We start from the raw sequence: 14,990 nt of genomic DNA, 5'->3' as shown, positions 1-14,990 counted from the left end.
GAAGACGTAGGTAAAATTCAGAAGTCGTGTTAAGTAAAAGGAAGTAGATGTGCATGTGTGTGTGTTAAACATAGAAAAAAGGGAAGGTTGAGAGAGAGATACTCTGATGTGTTGCATATATATACAAAGCGTACGAAGCATTCAGTGTTCGTGAGGTCGTCATTCAGCCACCCGTCAGCGGCACCAGTCTGGGCTGACGTGTCTTGTGCCCAAAAACGCCATGACCGTCGAGCAGACTGCTTGGCAAGCTAACGGTTGTGGCGAGGTATACCGTCCCCCGCATCTCTCCAACAGGGCAAGAATATGTCCTTGGTCCTTCGGTCTGGGGGCCGCTTGCCCAAACCTCAGCTCCATTCTCACAGTCACATCAGTGGCAGGGAACGCCGACGTGGCAGAGGGAAGGAGACCAGGCGTGCAAAGGTCCCGTGCCCCCAGATGCGGCGTGACCCGTCTACTTGCACAACAACAACCAATAATACAATAGAGCAGTTGTAACAGTATCCCGGAATCAGAGTCTCTCTCTCGAAATGTCTGATTGCCCCGCACTCACCCCTTTTCTCCTTGTGATGACGTGAGATGACAAAATGCCTCTGTGAGGCCCTCCCTGTGGGCAAAGATGAAGTGAGTTGAATGGCATAGGCGTAGTGACGTAGCGCTAGGCTAGTAACCACGTCTGGACCATGGGCAACTGAGGCCGTGAAACGCAAAGCCACAGGTGAGGGTGGACGAACGCATTTGGGACGTTTGGTATAAGGCCTAAAAGTAAAGTCTAGTATTTCTTTTCTCAAGGTTTTTATTTACTTATTTTGGGAGAGGATGCGCGGGGGAGGGGCAGAGAGAGAAGGGGGGACAGAGGATCCAAAGCAGGCTCTGTGCTGACTGCAGAGAGCCCGACGCGGGGCTAGAATCCGTGACCTGTGAGATCACGACCTGAGCTGAACTCAGATGTTTGACCCAGGAGCCACCCAGGTGCCCCAAGGTCCGGTATCACGTGCTGCCCTGGTGTCTGGGGAAACTGGGATAGCCTGGATTGACCCAACCATAAGTTTGTCTCCCGAGTCTGCTCCCACAGAAAAAATCCCCCGTGGAAACCATCCTCCTTATCTTGGGGACCAGGCGCAGTTGCTGTTGGGTCCTGAGTAGCAGGCTTCAGCGCCCTGCCAGCCTGCAGAATGATTCAGACGAGCCCATCACATCCTCCCGTCGGGGGAGGGGAGCAGCACCAGGAGACCCCTCTCCCTCGTGTTACTACAAAGCCTGCCTAGGAGCTGTGCACAGTGTTCCTGAGTGCAGCCCTCTGGGGCCCTGTGTGGTGTGTGGCTTCCTCCTCCCCTGAACTATGAGTATATGTGACTAATAAATTACGGTGACTTTCCTCTGTCTGGCGTCGGAGGTCATGCCCACAACTGCCAGGCAGGAATCCCTCCCTCGCCAAAGAGGTGAAGAAGAGTCCATCAAAGCAGGAGGGAATGTAAGTCACAAATCTTTTTAAAGCACCACTGGGACAAAATAATCAGAATTTCCCGCGTGTTTACCCTTTGACCCAGTTCCAGTGAGTTTTCCCATAGAAATACTTACACGGGATCCGGGCGCCCAGCCGGCTCTGTCAGAAGAGCACTCGACTCTTGATCCTGGGGTTGTGAGTTCAAGCCCCGCAGTGGGTATAAAGAGCACTTCAATAAATTTTTTAAAAGTTAAAGAAAAAAGAAACATTGACACAGGATCTGTGTTAAAAACATAAGGCTGTTCATTGCAGCATTTTGGGTTACAAAGTAACTGGAATCAGCCTACCCATGCATCTGTAAAGGACTGACTAATTCCGTGTAGAGCAGTATGGTGAAGTGATTAAAAGTGTAGGGGCGCCTGGGTGGCGCAGTCGGTTAAGCGTCCGACTTCAGCCGGGTCACGATCTCGCGGTCCGGGAGTTTGAGCCCCGCGTCAGGCTCTGGGCTGATGGCTCGGAGCCTGGAGCCTGTTTCCGATTCTGTGTCTCCCTCTCTCTCTCTGCCCCTCCCCCGTTCATGCTCTGTCTCTCTCTGTCCCAAAAATAAATAAACGTTGAAAAAAAAAATTTTTTTTAAAGTGCAGTGGTAAAACAGTACTGAATGATGCAGAAATAATTTCACAGTGTATCTTACAACAGCTACTCAAAATACATCAGCGTTAGGAGTTAATTACGCAGCAACATCCTTATTTGCCTCCCGTGGCATTTACCTATTCCCAAACTTGCCCTGCACCAACTCTGATTTTATTCCCTAGAACTACTTACATAAGAATGTATTTGGGGGGCTCCTGGGTGGCTCTGGGTGGCTCAGTCAGCTGGGCATCCAACTCTTGATTTCAGTCATGATCTCATGGTTTCGTGAGTTCAAGCCCCGAATCAGGCTCCAAGCTGACGGTGCGGAACCTGCTTGGGATTCTCTGTCTCCCTCACTCTCTGCCCCTCCCCCACTCATGCTGTCTCTGTCTCTCTCAAAATAAATACTAAATAAACTTTTTTTTTAAAAAAAAGAATGTTTTTTAGCAATTAAAGGGAATAATGGGGTGCCTGGGTGGCTCAGTTGGTTGAATGTCCTGCTCTTGGTTCCGGCTCAGGTCATGATCTCATGGTGTGGTGAGTTCAAGTCCTGAGTCAGGCTCTGCGCTGGCAGCATGGAGCCTGCTTGGGATTCTCTCTCTTCCTCTCTTTCCACCCCTCCCATGTCTCTCCCTCTGCCCTTCCCCCACTCATGCTATCTCTGTCTCTCTTCAAATAAATAAATAAACTTTTTTTAAAAACCAAGGGAAGAAAATCAAATTTTATTAATGCCATGGATGTATTTTTTCTCCTGAAGAGTAAATGGATTGGCAGGATTTTAAATGTGAGTTTAAAGTTAAGTTTAAAGTTAAGATTGAGTAAAATTTATCAATCTGACATGAAATCACCAAACACAGAGAAGGCATATCCTAAACATTTGTGGGATGGATGGAGGGATAGATGGATGGATGGATGGATGGATGGACAGAAGGAGAGAAGGAAGGAAGGAAGGAAGGAAGGAAGGAAGGAAGGAAGATGGATGGGTGGATGGATGGAAGAAAGGATGGATGGATGATGATGGATGGATGGATGGACAGAAAGAGGGAAGGAAGGAAAGAAAGAAGGGAGGAAGGAAGTTGGATAGGTGGATGGATGTATGGATGATGAATGGATGATGGATGGACAGGAGGAAGGAAGGAAAGAAGGAAGATGGATGGGTGGATGGATGGAGAAAAGGAAGGAAGGAATGAAAGAAGGGAGGAAGGAAGATGGATGGGTGGATGGATGGAAGAAAGGATGGATGGATGATAGATGATGGATGGATGGACAGAAGGAAGGAAGGAAAGAGAAGATGGATAGGTGGATGGATGGATGGATGGATGGACAGAAGGAGTGAAGGAAGATGGATGATGGATGGATGGACAGAAGGAAGGAAAGAAGGAAGATGGATAGGTGGATGGATGGATGATTAATGAAGGATGGATGGATGGATGGATGGAAGGGTGGATAGATGAATAAATATGAAGACCAGGTTCCTAACCCCCATTTCCTATGCCTATTACTAAATTTAGCTTATTAATTCAATAATATCTGTGGACCTCAATTTCCAAATGCAATAAGAATATAATAGTATATTTAAGATAACATAAAAAAGGACTGGTTAATACTCTGTAGGATTGGCCTCGGCTCCTTGCACTCTAAAGGTTTCAATCTTCACCCTCAGTCCTGCTTAACAAACCAAACTTTTGAAGCTACTTTGAATTTCTTATTCCTTAGTTTTCCCAGAAGGTGGCAGTATGGTGTAAGGACTAAGTACTCTGTATCTAGGTCCAAATAGGATTTAACCGTCGTCGTCGTCAATAAAATTAGATTGCTGAGGGATCTTGTTTGTGCCTTGGCATAATATTATTTCTAAATCTCGTTTCAGGTAAAATCATAAAGAGTTAGGAACCTTGAATTATGTTTTCCTACTTTCTTTTGGTGACAACCAAATAAGGGAGGGATTCTATTAGGTCAGGCTCCCTACGCTTGTGATTTACTGGGGACTGCGCTCAGGAGAGAGAATAAGGAAAGCAGGCTATGGCAGAGTAGCAACATTTGAGACAGTGGGTATACACAGAGAAAGGTTTGGGTGCTGTGGGTGGTTGCTTCTGGCACTCTGCCTGGGTCCCATCCATCACTGTGCCTGTCAGGTTCTGTCCCCCATGCCACCCTAAGGGGCAGCCCACAGCCAGTGACTGATGGACCCAGGGGATAAAAGGCCTTGCCTCCCGATGGATCAAAGCCATGGTGCACCCCCCAGAGCTCCCCCAGGGAATGAAGCCAAGGCTGACTCCTACTGAGACCACTTCATTTAGCTCCTTCCCCTGCCTATCATGCTTCCTTAATATCCTTCTCCCGAGAGAGTTCTCCAAAAACTCATGGGCACCTCAGCCCCTACTGTCCCCCAACACATCATGTGGATCCCAATTCCTACCTCGGGTTCTTACAGGCAACTGGCCCGAGATAGCCACAGTATGAGGAATTTTCTATCAGTTAGTATGGGCTAGCTTTGGGATAATTGTGAAGGTTTGGGGGGGAGGAAGTGCTTCTGGGTCTTGAGGAAGTGCACCTAGCATTAGAGAGGAATGAATTCCAAGTAGAGGGAACAGCATGTGCAAAGAAAAAAGACTTTATGAGAATGGGGATTTTTGTTTTGTTCACTATTTTATCCCCTGTGCCTAGAATAGAGCGGTGCAATCTGGGGTTAGGGTGGACGTCAAGCCTGGACTCTGAGGTCTGTAGACACCTGGAGATCCCCATTGTTGAGAGCCAAGCTACCAGCCCCGCCACCACCAAGAGACCTCTCAAGGGCTAGTCAGGATAGTCAGGAACTTGAAGTCACCAAGGGCAGCCACTTCTGAGAGCAACTGATAACTGCCCTCCAGCCAGATCTCTGTGTCATTAAATCAGTATTGATTGAGCACCTATTATGCCCCAGACCCTGTGTGAGGTGCAGGAAATACAGCGATGAATAAACCAAACAAAATTACTTGCCCTATAGAGCTGGCATTCTAGTAGGGCAGAGAGATAGTAAACAGAATAAGGGAAATAAATTGTTTTGTATAGTAGGAGGTGGTGATGGGGTGCCCGGGTGGCTCAGTCAGTTAAGCAGCCAACTTCAGTTCAGGTCATGATCTCACAGTTCACGAGTTCGAGCCCTGCACCGGGCTCTGTGGTGACCGCTCAGAGTCTGGAGCCTGCTTCTGTGTCTCTTCTCTCTGCCCCTCCCCTTCTCATGCTCTGTCTCTATCTCTCTCTCTCTCTCTCTCTCTCTCAAAATAAATAATTTTTAAAAAAGAAGGTGGTGAGTGCACTGGATAGAAACAAGTGGGGAAAGTGGATGGAGGGTGTGTGAGAGAGAGAGAGACAGAGACAGAAGAAGGGAAGAAGAGACAGAGAAAGATTTAGACAGGGAGATCAGGGGAGACCTCACTAAAGAGGGGACACGTAAGCAATGACTTGAAGCGAGCCAGTGAGCCAAGTGGTCGCATGCAGGAATCTGGGCGAAAGCATTTAGGTAGAACAGCATTAGGCAGAAAGCGTTTAGAAAACAAGAAGTACAAAAGCCCAGAGGCAGGAGTGTGCCTGGCATGTCCAAGGAAAGGCAAGGAGCCAGGGTGGCTGAGGCAGAGAAAGCAGAGTGCAGGATGGGGGAGATTGGGAGGAGACGAGGGCGAGGAGATGACTGAGACAGATCGTGCAGGGACTTATGGGCCATGGTGAGGACCCTGGCTTTTATTCTAAGTGAACCGGGACTCCCGAAGGCTCTCAGGAGAGGAGGAGCAGGATCTGACTTAGATTTAATAGGATCACATCACTCTTGACCTCAGTAGAGCTTTATTAAACATCACAGCTAGGCTGAGATGGACAAGGAGGAAGCAAAGAGAAACTTTCCAACCGGAATCTAGGGCCAGGGTGTCAGGGGTAGGAAATCAGCATAAGAAAATGAACAAACTGTCATGAAGTCAACAGTAGGAAAGACAGCAGTCTGATAGTAAGGTGAAAAATCTGGGATGGATGGATGGATGGAAGGAAGGCAGGAAGGCAGGAAGGCAGGAAGGAAGGAAGGAAGGAAGGACAGGTGGATGGATGGGCAGACGGATGGATGGACGGACAGATGGACAGACAGATGGACAGATGGATGGATGGACGGACAGATGGATGGATGGATGGACAGATGGATGGATGGACACAAAGAGTGTCTAGGACCTCGGCCTGCCAGAAATAACTGAGAAGACACTTTCAGAGGGTCTTATTTTCAGCGAGAAAACCCCTGGAGCTTTATGCTGTAATTTCGTGGTAGTAAAAAGGAATTCTAATCTCATTTTGTATCACAGGTAAAAGACTAGAGGCATTCTGGTTTATATGTATGTGCTCTACGAAGCGGTGTGGGGTAATAGCCAGCCAGCAGGGCAGGTGGACAGCCTGAGAGAGAGGAGTCTGGAGAGGTGGACTTGGGCCAGATCAGGTAGACTTTATGAGCCTAAGCAGCACATTTAGCCTGCAAAGTATCCATGGGGCCGTGAGGCAGAGGTGTGATAGGCTCAGATTCATATTTCAGAAAGCTATCCCAGCTGGGGGGCGGGGGGGGGGGGCAAAAAATGGGATGGCAGGACAACTAGTCAGGAGACTATCGAAGTGATCCCAGATCAGACATGCCTGAGGGACAGAGAAGTTGAGTGACTTTCCCAAAGTCACACAGCTAATAAGGGGCAGAGCTAAGATTTGAACCCAAGTGGTCTGACTGTGGAATCAACACTCTGTAATAGCACATGCCTGACCAGCAGGTGGCACCCCCTGTCTTTCTTGATCCACTCTTGCCTCCAACTATCAGCACCCTCACAGAGGACCACTGGGGAGGAAGAATAGGAAGCCCCCCTGCATGGCTGCTTGGCCATTGTGTGTGTGTTGAGGGAGGGGGGTAGTGTATGTTGAGAGCCCAACGAACTGACCATGCAGGACTTAAGGTCTTGACAAGGCCAAGAGTCAGCTAATTTCACCATGCTCCACTCGCCCAAGGAAGCCCCTCTGTTCATTTCTCCCCATCTGCCTAGGCATTCTTGCCCTGTCTCCTCCACTCCCTGCTTTTTAAATTACTTACTCAGGACTCTTTTCTTACTCTACTCTCTCTCTCTCTGAGCGATTTAATATAGTACCATGACTACATTTACCATCTAAGGGCCATGGTGAGGACCCTGGCTTTTATTCTAAGTGAACCGGGACTCCCGAAGGCTCTCAGGAGAGGAGGAGCAGGATCTGACTTAGATTTAATAGGATCACATTACTCTTGACCTCAGTAGAGCTTTATTAAACATCACAGCTAGGCTGAGATGGACCAGTAGGAAGCAAAGAGAACCTTTCCAACCCGAATCTAAGGCCAGGGTGTCAGGGGTAGGAATCAGCATAAGAAAATGAACAAACTGTCACGAAGTCAACAGTAGCAAAGACAGCAGTCTGATAGATAGCAGGGAGGAGAGCCCCCTCTTTTGTGCGTGAACCAGATCGACTGTATGTATAATGAACGTTGAAATCACAGTACGTCAAAATCAACTTATCCAAAACGTAACCCTGTCTCTCCCCCCAAAAACCTGCTTTTCCTCCAAGTTCCCTTCCTCTGTAGTTCTTAATAGAAAAGATTGTGTTAATTTTGTTCACTGCTGTATCCCTAGAAAGTAGCACAGATCCTGTCACTTAGTGATATTTGTCGCGATAAATATTTGCCGGAGGAGGGAAGGACTTAAGGTTTTCTCCCAAATCCTGCAATTGGTTTGGATTGCTCCAGATAACCAAATAAGTTATCACCCTGGACTGGATTTTTGAGACTCCAGCCAGATCTGTGGAGTGCCATCTGCTAAGGAGGTAAAAATACCAAGATTTGTGAAAATGACTGCTCCAATAACTTGAGATACCAACAGAGATACCCTAAATTCTGGCTTACCCAACTCAAAACCACAGCGTTATTTAAGCTTGATTTTGACACCAAAGTCACTTCCCACTCCTCAGATAATGCTCTGTAACTAAAAGGCATTCCTCTCCTAGGGTCAATTGATTCTGTCACCCCAAGGGCAATCAACAATAGCTATGAAAACCTACCACCAAAGGAGCATATGAAAATGGGTCTTGAGGGGCGCCTGGGTGGCGCAGTCGGTTAAGCGTCCGACTTCGGCTCAGGTCATGATCTCGCGGTCCGTGGGTTCGAGCCCCGCGTCGGGCTCTGGGCTGATGGCTCAGAGCCTGGAGCCTGTTTCCAATTCTGTGTCTCCCTCTCTCTCTGCCCCTCCCCTGCTCATGCTCTGTCTCTCTCTCTCTCAAAAATAAATAAATGTTAAAAAAAATTTTTTGTAATCACAGACACAGGACACCTGGGCAGCTCAGTCCGTGGAGCGTGCAACTCTGATCCACTATGAGCATGGAGCCTGCTTAAAATTCTCTCTCCCTCTCCCCCTCTCTCTCTCCCATCCCCACCCCTCCCCACTTGCACTCTCTGAAAAAAAAAAAAATCACAGACTCAAAGAACCTACAAAGTTAAACATCTGACTCTCTTCCTTTTTTATTTAGTATCATGCTTGATATAAGCAAACCATTCACTTTTATCATATGTTTTGTTCTTAGGGTTGAATTTATCATTTTATAATCTTAAACGCAGAGATAACGACCTCGTTTGACTAATCTTAACTTATGTAAGCATTTTTTTAAAAGGTCAGTTAAAGGGCATCCGGGTGGCTCAGTAGGTGAAGCATCCGACTTCTGCTCAGGTCGTGATTTCATGGTTCGTGAGTTCGAGACCCGCTCCAGGCTCCTCACTCACTCTCCCTCTCTCTCTGCCCCTCACTCAGTCACATTCTCTCTCTAAAATAAATAAGATAAATAAAGGGGCGCCTGGGTGGCGCAGTCGGTTAAGCGTCCGACTTCAGCCGGGTCCCAATCTCGCGGTCCGTTGAGTTCGAGCCCCGCATCAGGCTCCGTACTGACAGCTCAGAGCCTGGAGCCTGCTTCGGATTCTGTGTCTCCCTCTCTCTCTGCACCTCCCCCGTTCATGCTCTGTCTCTCTCTGTCCCAAAAATAAATAAACGTTGGAAAAAAAATATTAAAAAAAAAAAGAAAAAATGAGTGCAGAAAACATACAGAAAATAAACAAAAAAGCAGAACCATGGGTCTGGTGGTGAAAGACAAGAACAAGTTCCCTTTTCTGATAGAAATTTCCTGAGTCAGCTAGCCTAAGGTATGTGTATCAAGTCTCCTAATATTTCCTTGCAATCAGAGAGGTGGTCAGCTTAAAGCACGGTGAGGAGCTTCAAGAGCTGGCTGGCAAAGGTTACCTACATGCAGGAATGCAAGGGTCATCACTCCTTCCAGGTATGTGTGACCTTGGGATTGACTGTGACCTTGGGATTGAACCGAGCTAGTGGGTTCAACAATCAGCTGTCTTTTCCTTCTCTTTCTTCGGCTCTGCTTTAAACATTCTCTTCTGGGGCGCCTGGGTGGCTCCGTCGGTTGAGCGTCCAACTTTGGCTCAGGTCATGATCTCACAGCTCATGAATTCAAGCCCCGGGTCGGGCTCTGTGCTGACAGCTCAGAGCCCGGAGCCTGCTTCCGATTCTGTGTCTCCCTCTCTCTCTGCCCCAACCCGCTCGCATTCTGTCTCTGTCTCTCTCAAAAATAAATAAACATTAAAAAAAAAAAATTCTCTTCTTCCCCTTGGCTTATGGTTTCTTTCCTCACCACCCTGTTCAGACTGCATTGTCAAATATCCCTAAAATGTTCCTGATGGTCCAATCCAAGGACTTGTTCATATTCATCTTCACAGGTTTTCTGTTTGACTTCCTCTCCTCCTTGATAATTGTGTGACCTGGCACTGATCCGACTTTTTCTCTACCTCTCTTGCCATTCTCTCCGCCCCCCATCCTTTTTCTTTGTCCTGTGCCAAGAATATGAACAACAAGCAACATTTTCGAGCACTCACTATGCACCTTGTATGTATTAACCCATTCAGTCCTCACAGTGGGCCGATGAGGTGGGTACCAGTATTTTCCTCATCTTAGGGATGAGAATAACGAGCCCAGAGAGATTGTGTTACCTGCCCAAGGTCACACAGCTTGTAAATGGCAGTCAGGACTCGAACCCAAGCCACCTGGCTCCAATTCTTTGCCACTATGCTCCTCCCACAGGATTCTGCTCAAGGACTCGTCTTTCTGCTCCCGCTCCCAGAATCTCTTGATCCTGTGGCTTCAGTCGCCACCTCTGTGTAGACGGTTTCCCAACTCTGAAGTCCCGTCCAGCCTTCCGGCTCCAGATCAAATAACAATACCAATAGCCATAATATCAATCATACCAATAACCATAATATCAACCAAAGCTTACATTTATTGAGCACTTATTCTAGCCTCACATCAAGCTAAAATGGTTTTACCTGCATTATTATACCAAATTCTTCACGTGAATGATACAAAATACCATCACAGAGAGGTTATGGGACTTGGTTCAAGTCTCACAGCTGTTTAGTTGCAGAGGCAGGTGGTACATCATAAAGTCTATCAAAATAATATAAGCTCTCGGGGCACCTGGGTGGCTCAGTCAGTTGAGCATCCGACTTTGGCTCAGGTCATGGTCTCGCGGTTCATGGGTTCGAACCCTGGGTTGAACTCTGTGCTGACAGCTCAGAGCCTGGAGCCTGCTTCGGATTCTGGGTCTCCCTCTCTACCTCTCACCTTCTCATGCTCTGTCTCTCTGTCTCTGTCTCTGTCTCTGTCTCTCTCTCTCTCTCCCTCTGTCCATCTCTCTCTAAAATAAATAAGCATTTAAAAAAATCTTTTTAAAAAAAAAGAAGAATTGGATTCTAGTGCAAACAAAATGATCGTGGGGACAGCTAGCATTTACGGAGTGATTTCTGTCAGACATTACACTTCACACATGCCCTCGTTTATGTCATCACCCCCAACCCCAGGAGGTAGGCAATGCTGTCTCCCTGTTTCATATAAGGAATCAAAGCAATTAAACAACTTGCACAGATAGTGTCCAAGCCACTTGACCTCCAGACCGGTTTCCTCATTGACAAAAAGAGTCAGCGGATGATTTCTAAAGTTTCTTAGAACTGTGGGATGCTGGCATGCTCATAACTCTTGGGAAACCCCAATTTTAAGACGCACACACATAGTATTGAGCACAGGTTGCTGGCTGGACTGGAAGGAGGCCCTGAGGACTAGGCTTGAGAAAATGTGGTGGTTGGGGCGCCTGGGCGGCTCAGTCGGTTGGGTGTCCGACTTTGGCTCAGGTCCTGATCTCGCGGTTTGTGAGTTCGAGCCCCACGTCGGGCTCTGTGCTGACAGCTCAGAGCCTGGAGCCTGCTTCGGATTCTGTGTCTCCCTCTCTGTCTGCCCCTCCCCTGCTCATGCTCTGTGTCTCTCTGTCTGTCAATAATAAATAAATGTTAAAAAGATTAAAAAAAAAAAAAAAGAAAATGTGGTGGTGCCCCGGCTGCTGAGCCTCAGGAACTAGGAAACGCTTTTCAACCTATATGTTTTACTACTTGGCTCTGTGAGTTATATTCATCATTTGGGCAGGTGTAGTGTTAGGCCACTTCTGCAAAGTAATTATTATACCAAAGCCAGGGGAAGGGAAATTTAAATATATTAGGAAATATGCCAGGACCCTGCCGCTAAGCAGTCCACAGCCCAGCTGAGAATATATTCATTGGACAAACAAAACTATTCAAAATGGTCCATGAAGGCAGTTGTGTAAGTAACTGATCACAACTAGCACCCTCTTTAATGCAGGCAGCACGGAAGGACGAACGACAGCCCCCCAAAGATGTCAACGTCCTAATCCCCTGCAGCCTGTGAATATGTTACCATATGAGCGTAGGGGAGGAAAAACTTCACCTCTACCCTCTTAGGGTCTCTGGCCAAGAATAAGAATTAAGCTGACATAAGACATTAACAGGAGAGAAGCAGACAAGTTTCATTACCCTGCAACATGTACACGGGAGCCTTCGCAAGAGAACAAAGACCCAGGAAAGTGACACCAGAGCACAAAGCTTTTGTGCCTTTTCGACAAAGAAACGACGACTTTGTCAAGGGACAAGACGGAGGGGTTGGGGCTAGGGATGGTGAATGGTGCGAAAGTGACTAGGAGGTCTGTTGGAGGGATAACTGGGGGAAGCCAAGGGCCGTTCCAATGAGTGTGTTTATACAGATCCATTTCAGCGTGCATTCCCAGTCTGGTGGTAAGGACATCCCTCGCTTCCTGGCACAGGGAGGGCACCTCTCTCTCGGGGGAAATGTTACGGCCTGATTCTAAGCAGGAAAAGGTAGGTCAGAAAGCCCTTCCTGCAAGTGCTGTTTCTCAAGTGCCTTCCACTCTATAAAATAAGCAACATGCCACAGCGGCATGTTTTGAGGTGTCATGTCCCAAGCAATGTCACATGCTCAAAGGGACTTTACAGATACGGATTATGCTAAGGATCTTGAGATGGGGAGATTATCCTGGATTATACAAGCGAGCCTCTTATAATCATGGGCGTCCTTTTAAGAGGGTGGCAGGAGACCAGAAGGGAAGGAAGATACTCGACTGCTCGTTTTGAGGGTAGACCGTCAGCCGCGGAATGTGGGTCACCTCTGACAGCCGGAAGTGGAAGGGCATGGATTCTCCCCTAGAACTTCCAAAAGGAAGCAGCCCCACTGATAACCTTAATATTAGCCCAGTGAGGCTAACTTTGGACGTCTGGCCTACGGAACCATATGAGAATACATTTCTGTTGTTTTTAAGCCACTAAATTCGTGGTAATTTCACAACCACCAGAAACTCATAAAGGGAAACCCAAAAAGAGGTAGCATTGCCCTCCCTCCCATTCTTAAAGGGTTGCCGCTAGCCCATAGGGCTTTGTCTCCCAAATCCTGCAGTCGGTCTAGATTGCCCCCCAAATGACCAAGTAACGTATCACCCCTTCTACTGGACTGTCATATCTGGGGAGCAGCATCTACTGGAAGAAAAGGTACCCTTTCCTCCAGTCGTTGTCACTGTAAACCTGTCGCTGTCAATGGCACCTCCATGCATGCAGCATGTGTGGGATTTCTGAAAGAGAGGTCATGTGGGTTGATAGGTTATCAGCAGGAGCCCAGAGCCTGAGTTGAATCTCAGCTCCGCCCCTGCCTAGCTCTGGGAAGTGGAGTGAGTTACTTAGCCTCTCTGTGCCTCTCTCTCTCTCTCTCTCTCTTTTTTTTTTTTTTTTTTAGTATTCATTTTTGAGAGACATAGAGAGAGTGTGAGCAGGGGAGGGGCAGGGAGAGAGGGAGACACAGAATCGGAAGCAGGCTCCAGGCTCCGAGCTGTCAGCACAGAGCCTGATGCGGAGCTCGAACCCACAAACCACGAGATCATGACCTGAGCCGAAGTCAGATGCTTAGCCAACTGAGCCACCCAGGCGCCCCTCTGTGTCTCTGTTTCTTCATCTGCACAACTGGGATCATGCTACCAGCACTCATTTCCTGAAGTCATTGCAAAGCTAGATTAAGGGCATGTGCCTAGGGTGCTTAGAACAATGCCTGGCATGGAATGAGAACTCAATTCCCCTTAGATGTTGTAGAGGCTGGCCTTAGAATTTTGCCCCACCCCCACCAAAGAAATCCTCTCTCCAAGACATGGTATCTCTCTCCAAGGGGGTTTCACTGGCGTGTTTATAGGCAGGATGGAGGGAGTGGTTGCACCCCAGGGCATGCTGCCTTTTACTCCAAAAATTCCCTGTAAGTGTTGTTTCACAGCCACCAGCTGATACATGTTCTGGACCTCCGCAGGGAAGCCACACACCCCCATCTTCTCCAGACTGTCGGCCTCAGACTCTCTCAATCCCCTGATCTCAGTCCTCTATGTACAGGAATTGAAGTTCACCCCAGCTCTACCTAACTGGTCCACCCTGACCTACACCCGTCGCCCAACTTGGTTAACAGAGACCCTTCCATTGCCAGGACCCACTTTCTTTTTTAATTTTAGCTTTATTGAGGTATAATCAATAGACCAAAAAGTTGCACACATTTAGTATATACATCTTGATAAGTTTGTACATATGTATACACCTTACACCCACAATACCATCACCACAATGAAGATACTAAACATTTCACCTACAAAAATTTCCCTGAGTGTGTGTGTGTGTGTGTGTGTGTGTGTGTGTGTGTGTTTGGTAAGAACACATAAAATGAGATCCATTCTTTTAATGCATCTTGGACTGCACAACACTGTATGGTTAACTACAGGTACTAGGTTTTACAGCAGGTCTCCAGAACTTACCTTATATAACAAAAACTATATCCATTGAAAAGCAATTTCCCATTTCCTTTTCCCCCTAACCCCTGCTAACCACCAATCTGTTCTCTGCTACTATGAGTGTGACTCCTTTCGATATTTCACGTTAGGTGAAATCATACAGTATTTGCCCTTCTGTGTTTGACTTATTTCACTCAGAATAATGTCCTGTAGTTTATCCATGTTGCCACGAGTGACAGGACTTTCTTATTTTTTAAGGCCAACTAGTATTCCATTATATATATATCACATTTTCTGTATCCATTCATCTGCAGAAGCCACTTTCTCAAGGGATAACCAAAGTTGCAAATAAAGTGACTAGTCACCAGAGCTAAACTTCAACAAGTGGGCACTATAGGAGCCATTGGTTGGTTGTTCATATTGAAAGATTCCCACACCATTTGTGCCCACACCAATCATTGCCCAGGACCAGCTCCCACGACACTCCTGCCCACCCAAACCCTGCCCTGGGACCCAACCCACCTCCCCATAATTGGGCATCTACATTAACATCTGCTGGAGTAGAGAAGGGGGTCCAGAGTCCATTCTGATTGGCCGATTCCTGCACCATACCAGCTGTTAGTACTATCCTTGCAAATAGAAAATAATTCTAGATATTGGTATGTAATAAGAA

At 47.3% G+C, this 14,990-nt stretch overlaps 1 protein-coding gene across 3 annotated transcripts in view; it reads left to right on the top strand.

The window, feature by feature from the left end:
• The first annotated feature begins 9,276 nt into the window (after positions 1 to 9,276).
• Positions 9,277 to 14,990, top strand: part of ADGRE3 (adhesion G protein-coupled receptor E3) — a 47,729-nt gene continuing 42,015 nt past the window's right edge. For all 3 annotated transcript variants that reach the window (XM_047842273.1, XM_047842264.1, XM_047842278.1), the window contains exon 1: positions 9,277 to 9,415. In XM_047842273.1, coding sequence (XP_047698229.1) covers positions 9,391 to 9,415 — 25 coding nt within the window. In that variant the 5' untranslated portion in view covers positions 9,277 to 9,390. The remainder of the gene's footprint in view (positions 9,416 to 14,990) is intronic.

This window comes from Prionailurus viverrinus, chromosome A2 (genome assembly GCF_022837055.1).
Source record: "Prionailurus viverrinus isolate Anna chromosome A2, UM_Priviv_1.0, whole genome shotgun sequence".
In the NCBI taxonomy this organism is placed as follows: Eukaryota; Metazoa; Chordata; class Mammalia; order Carnivora; family Felidae; genus Prionailurus; species Prionailurus viverrinus.
The sequence above is the reverse complement of the archived record's forward strand: the minus strand, read 5'-3'. Positions and strand labels throughout refer to the sequence as shown.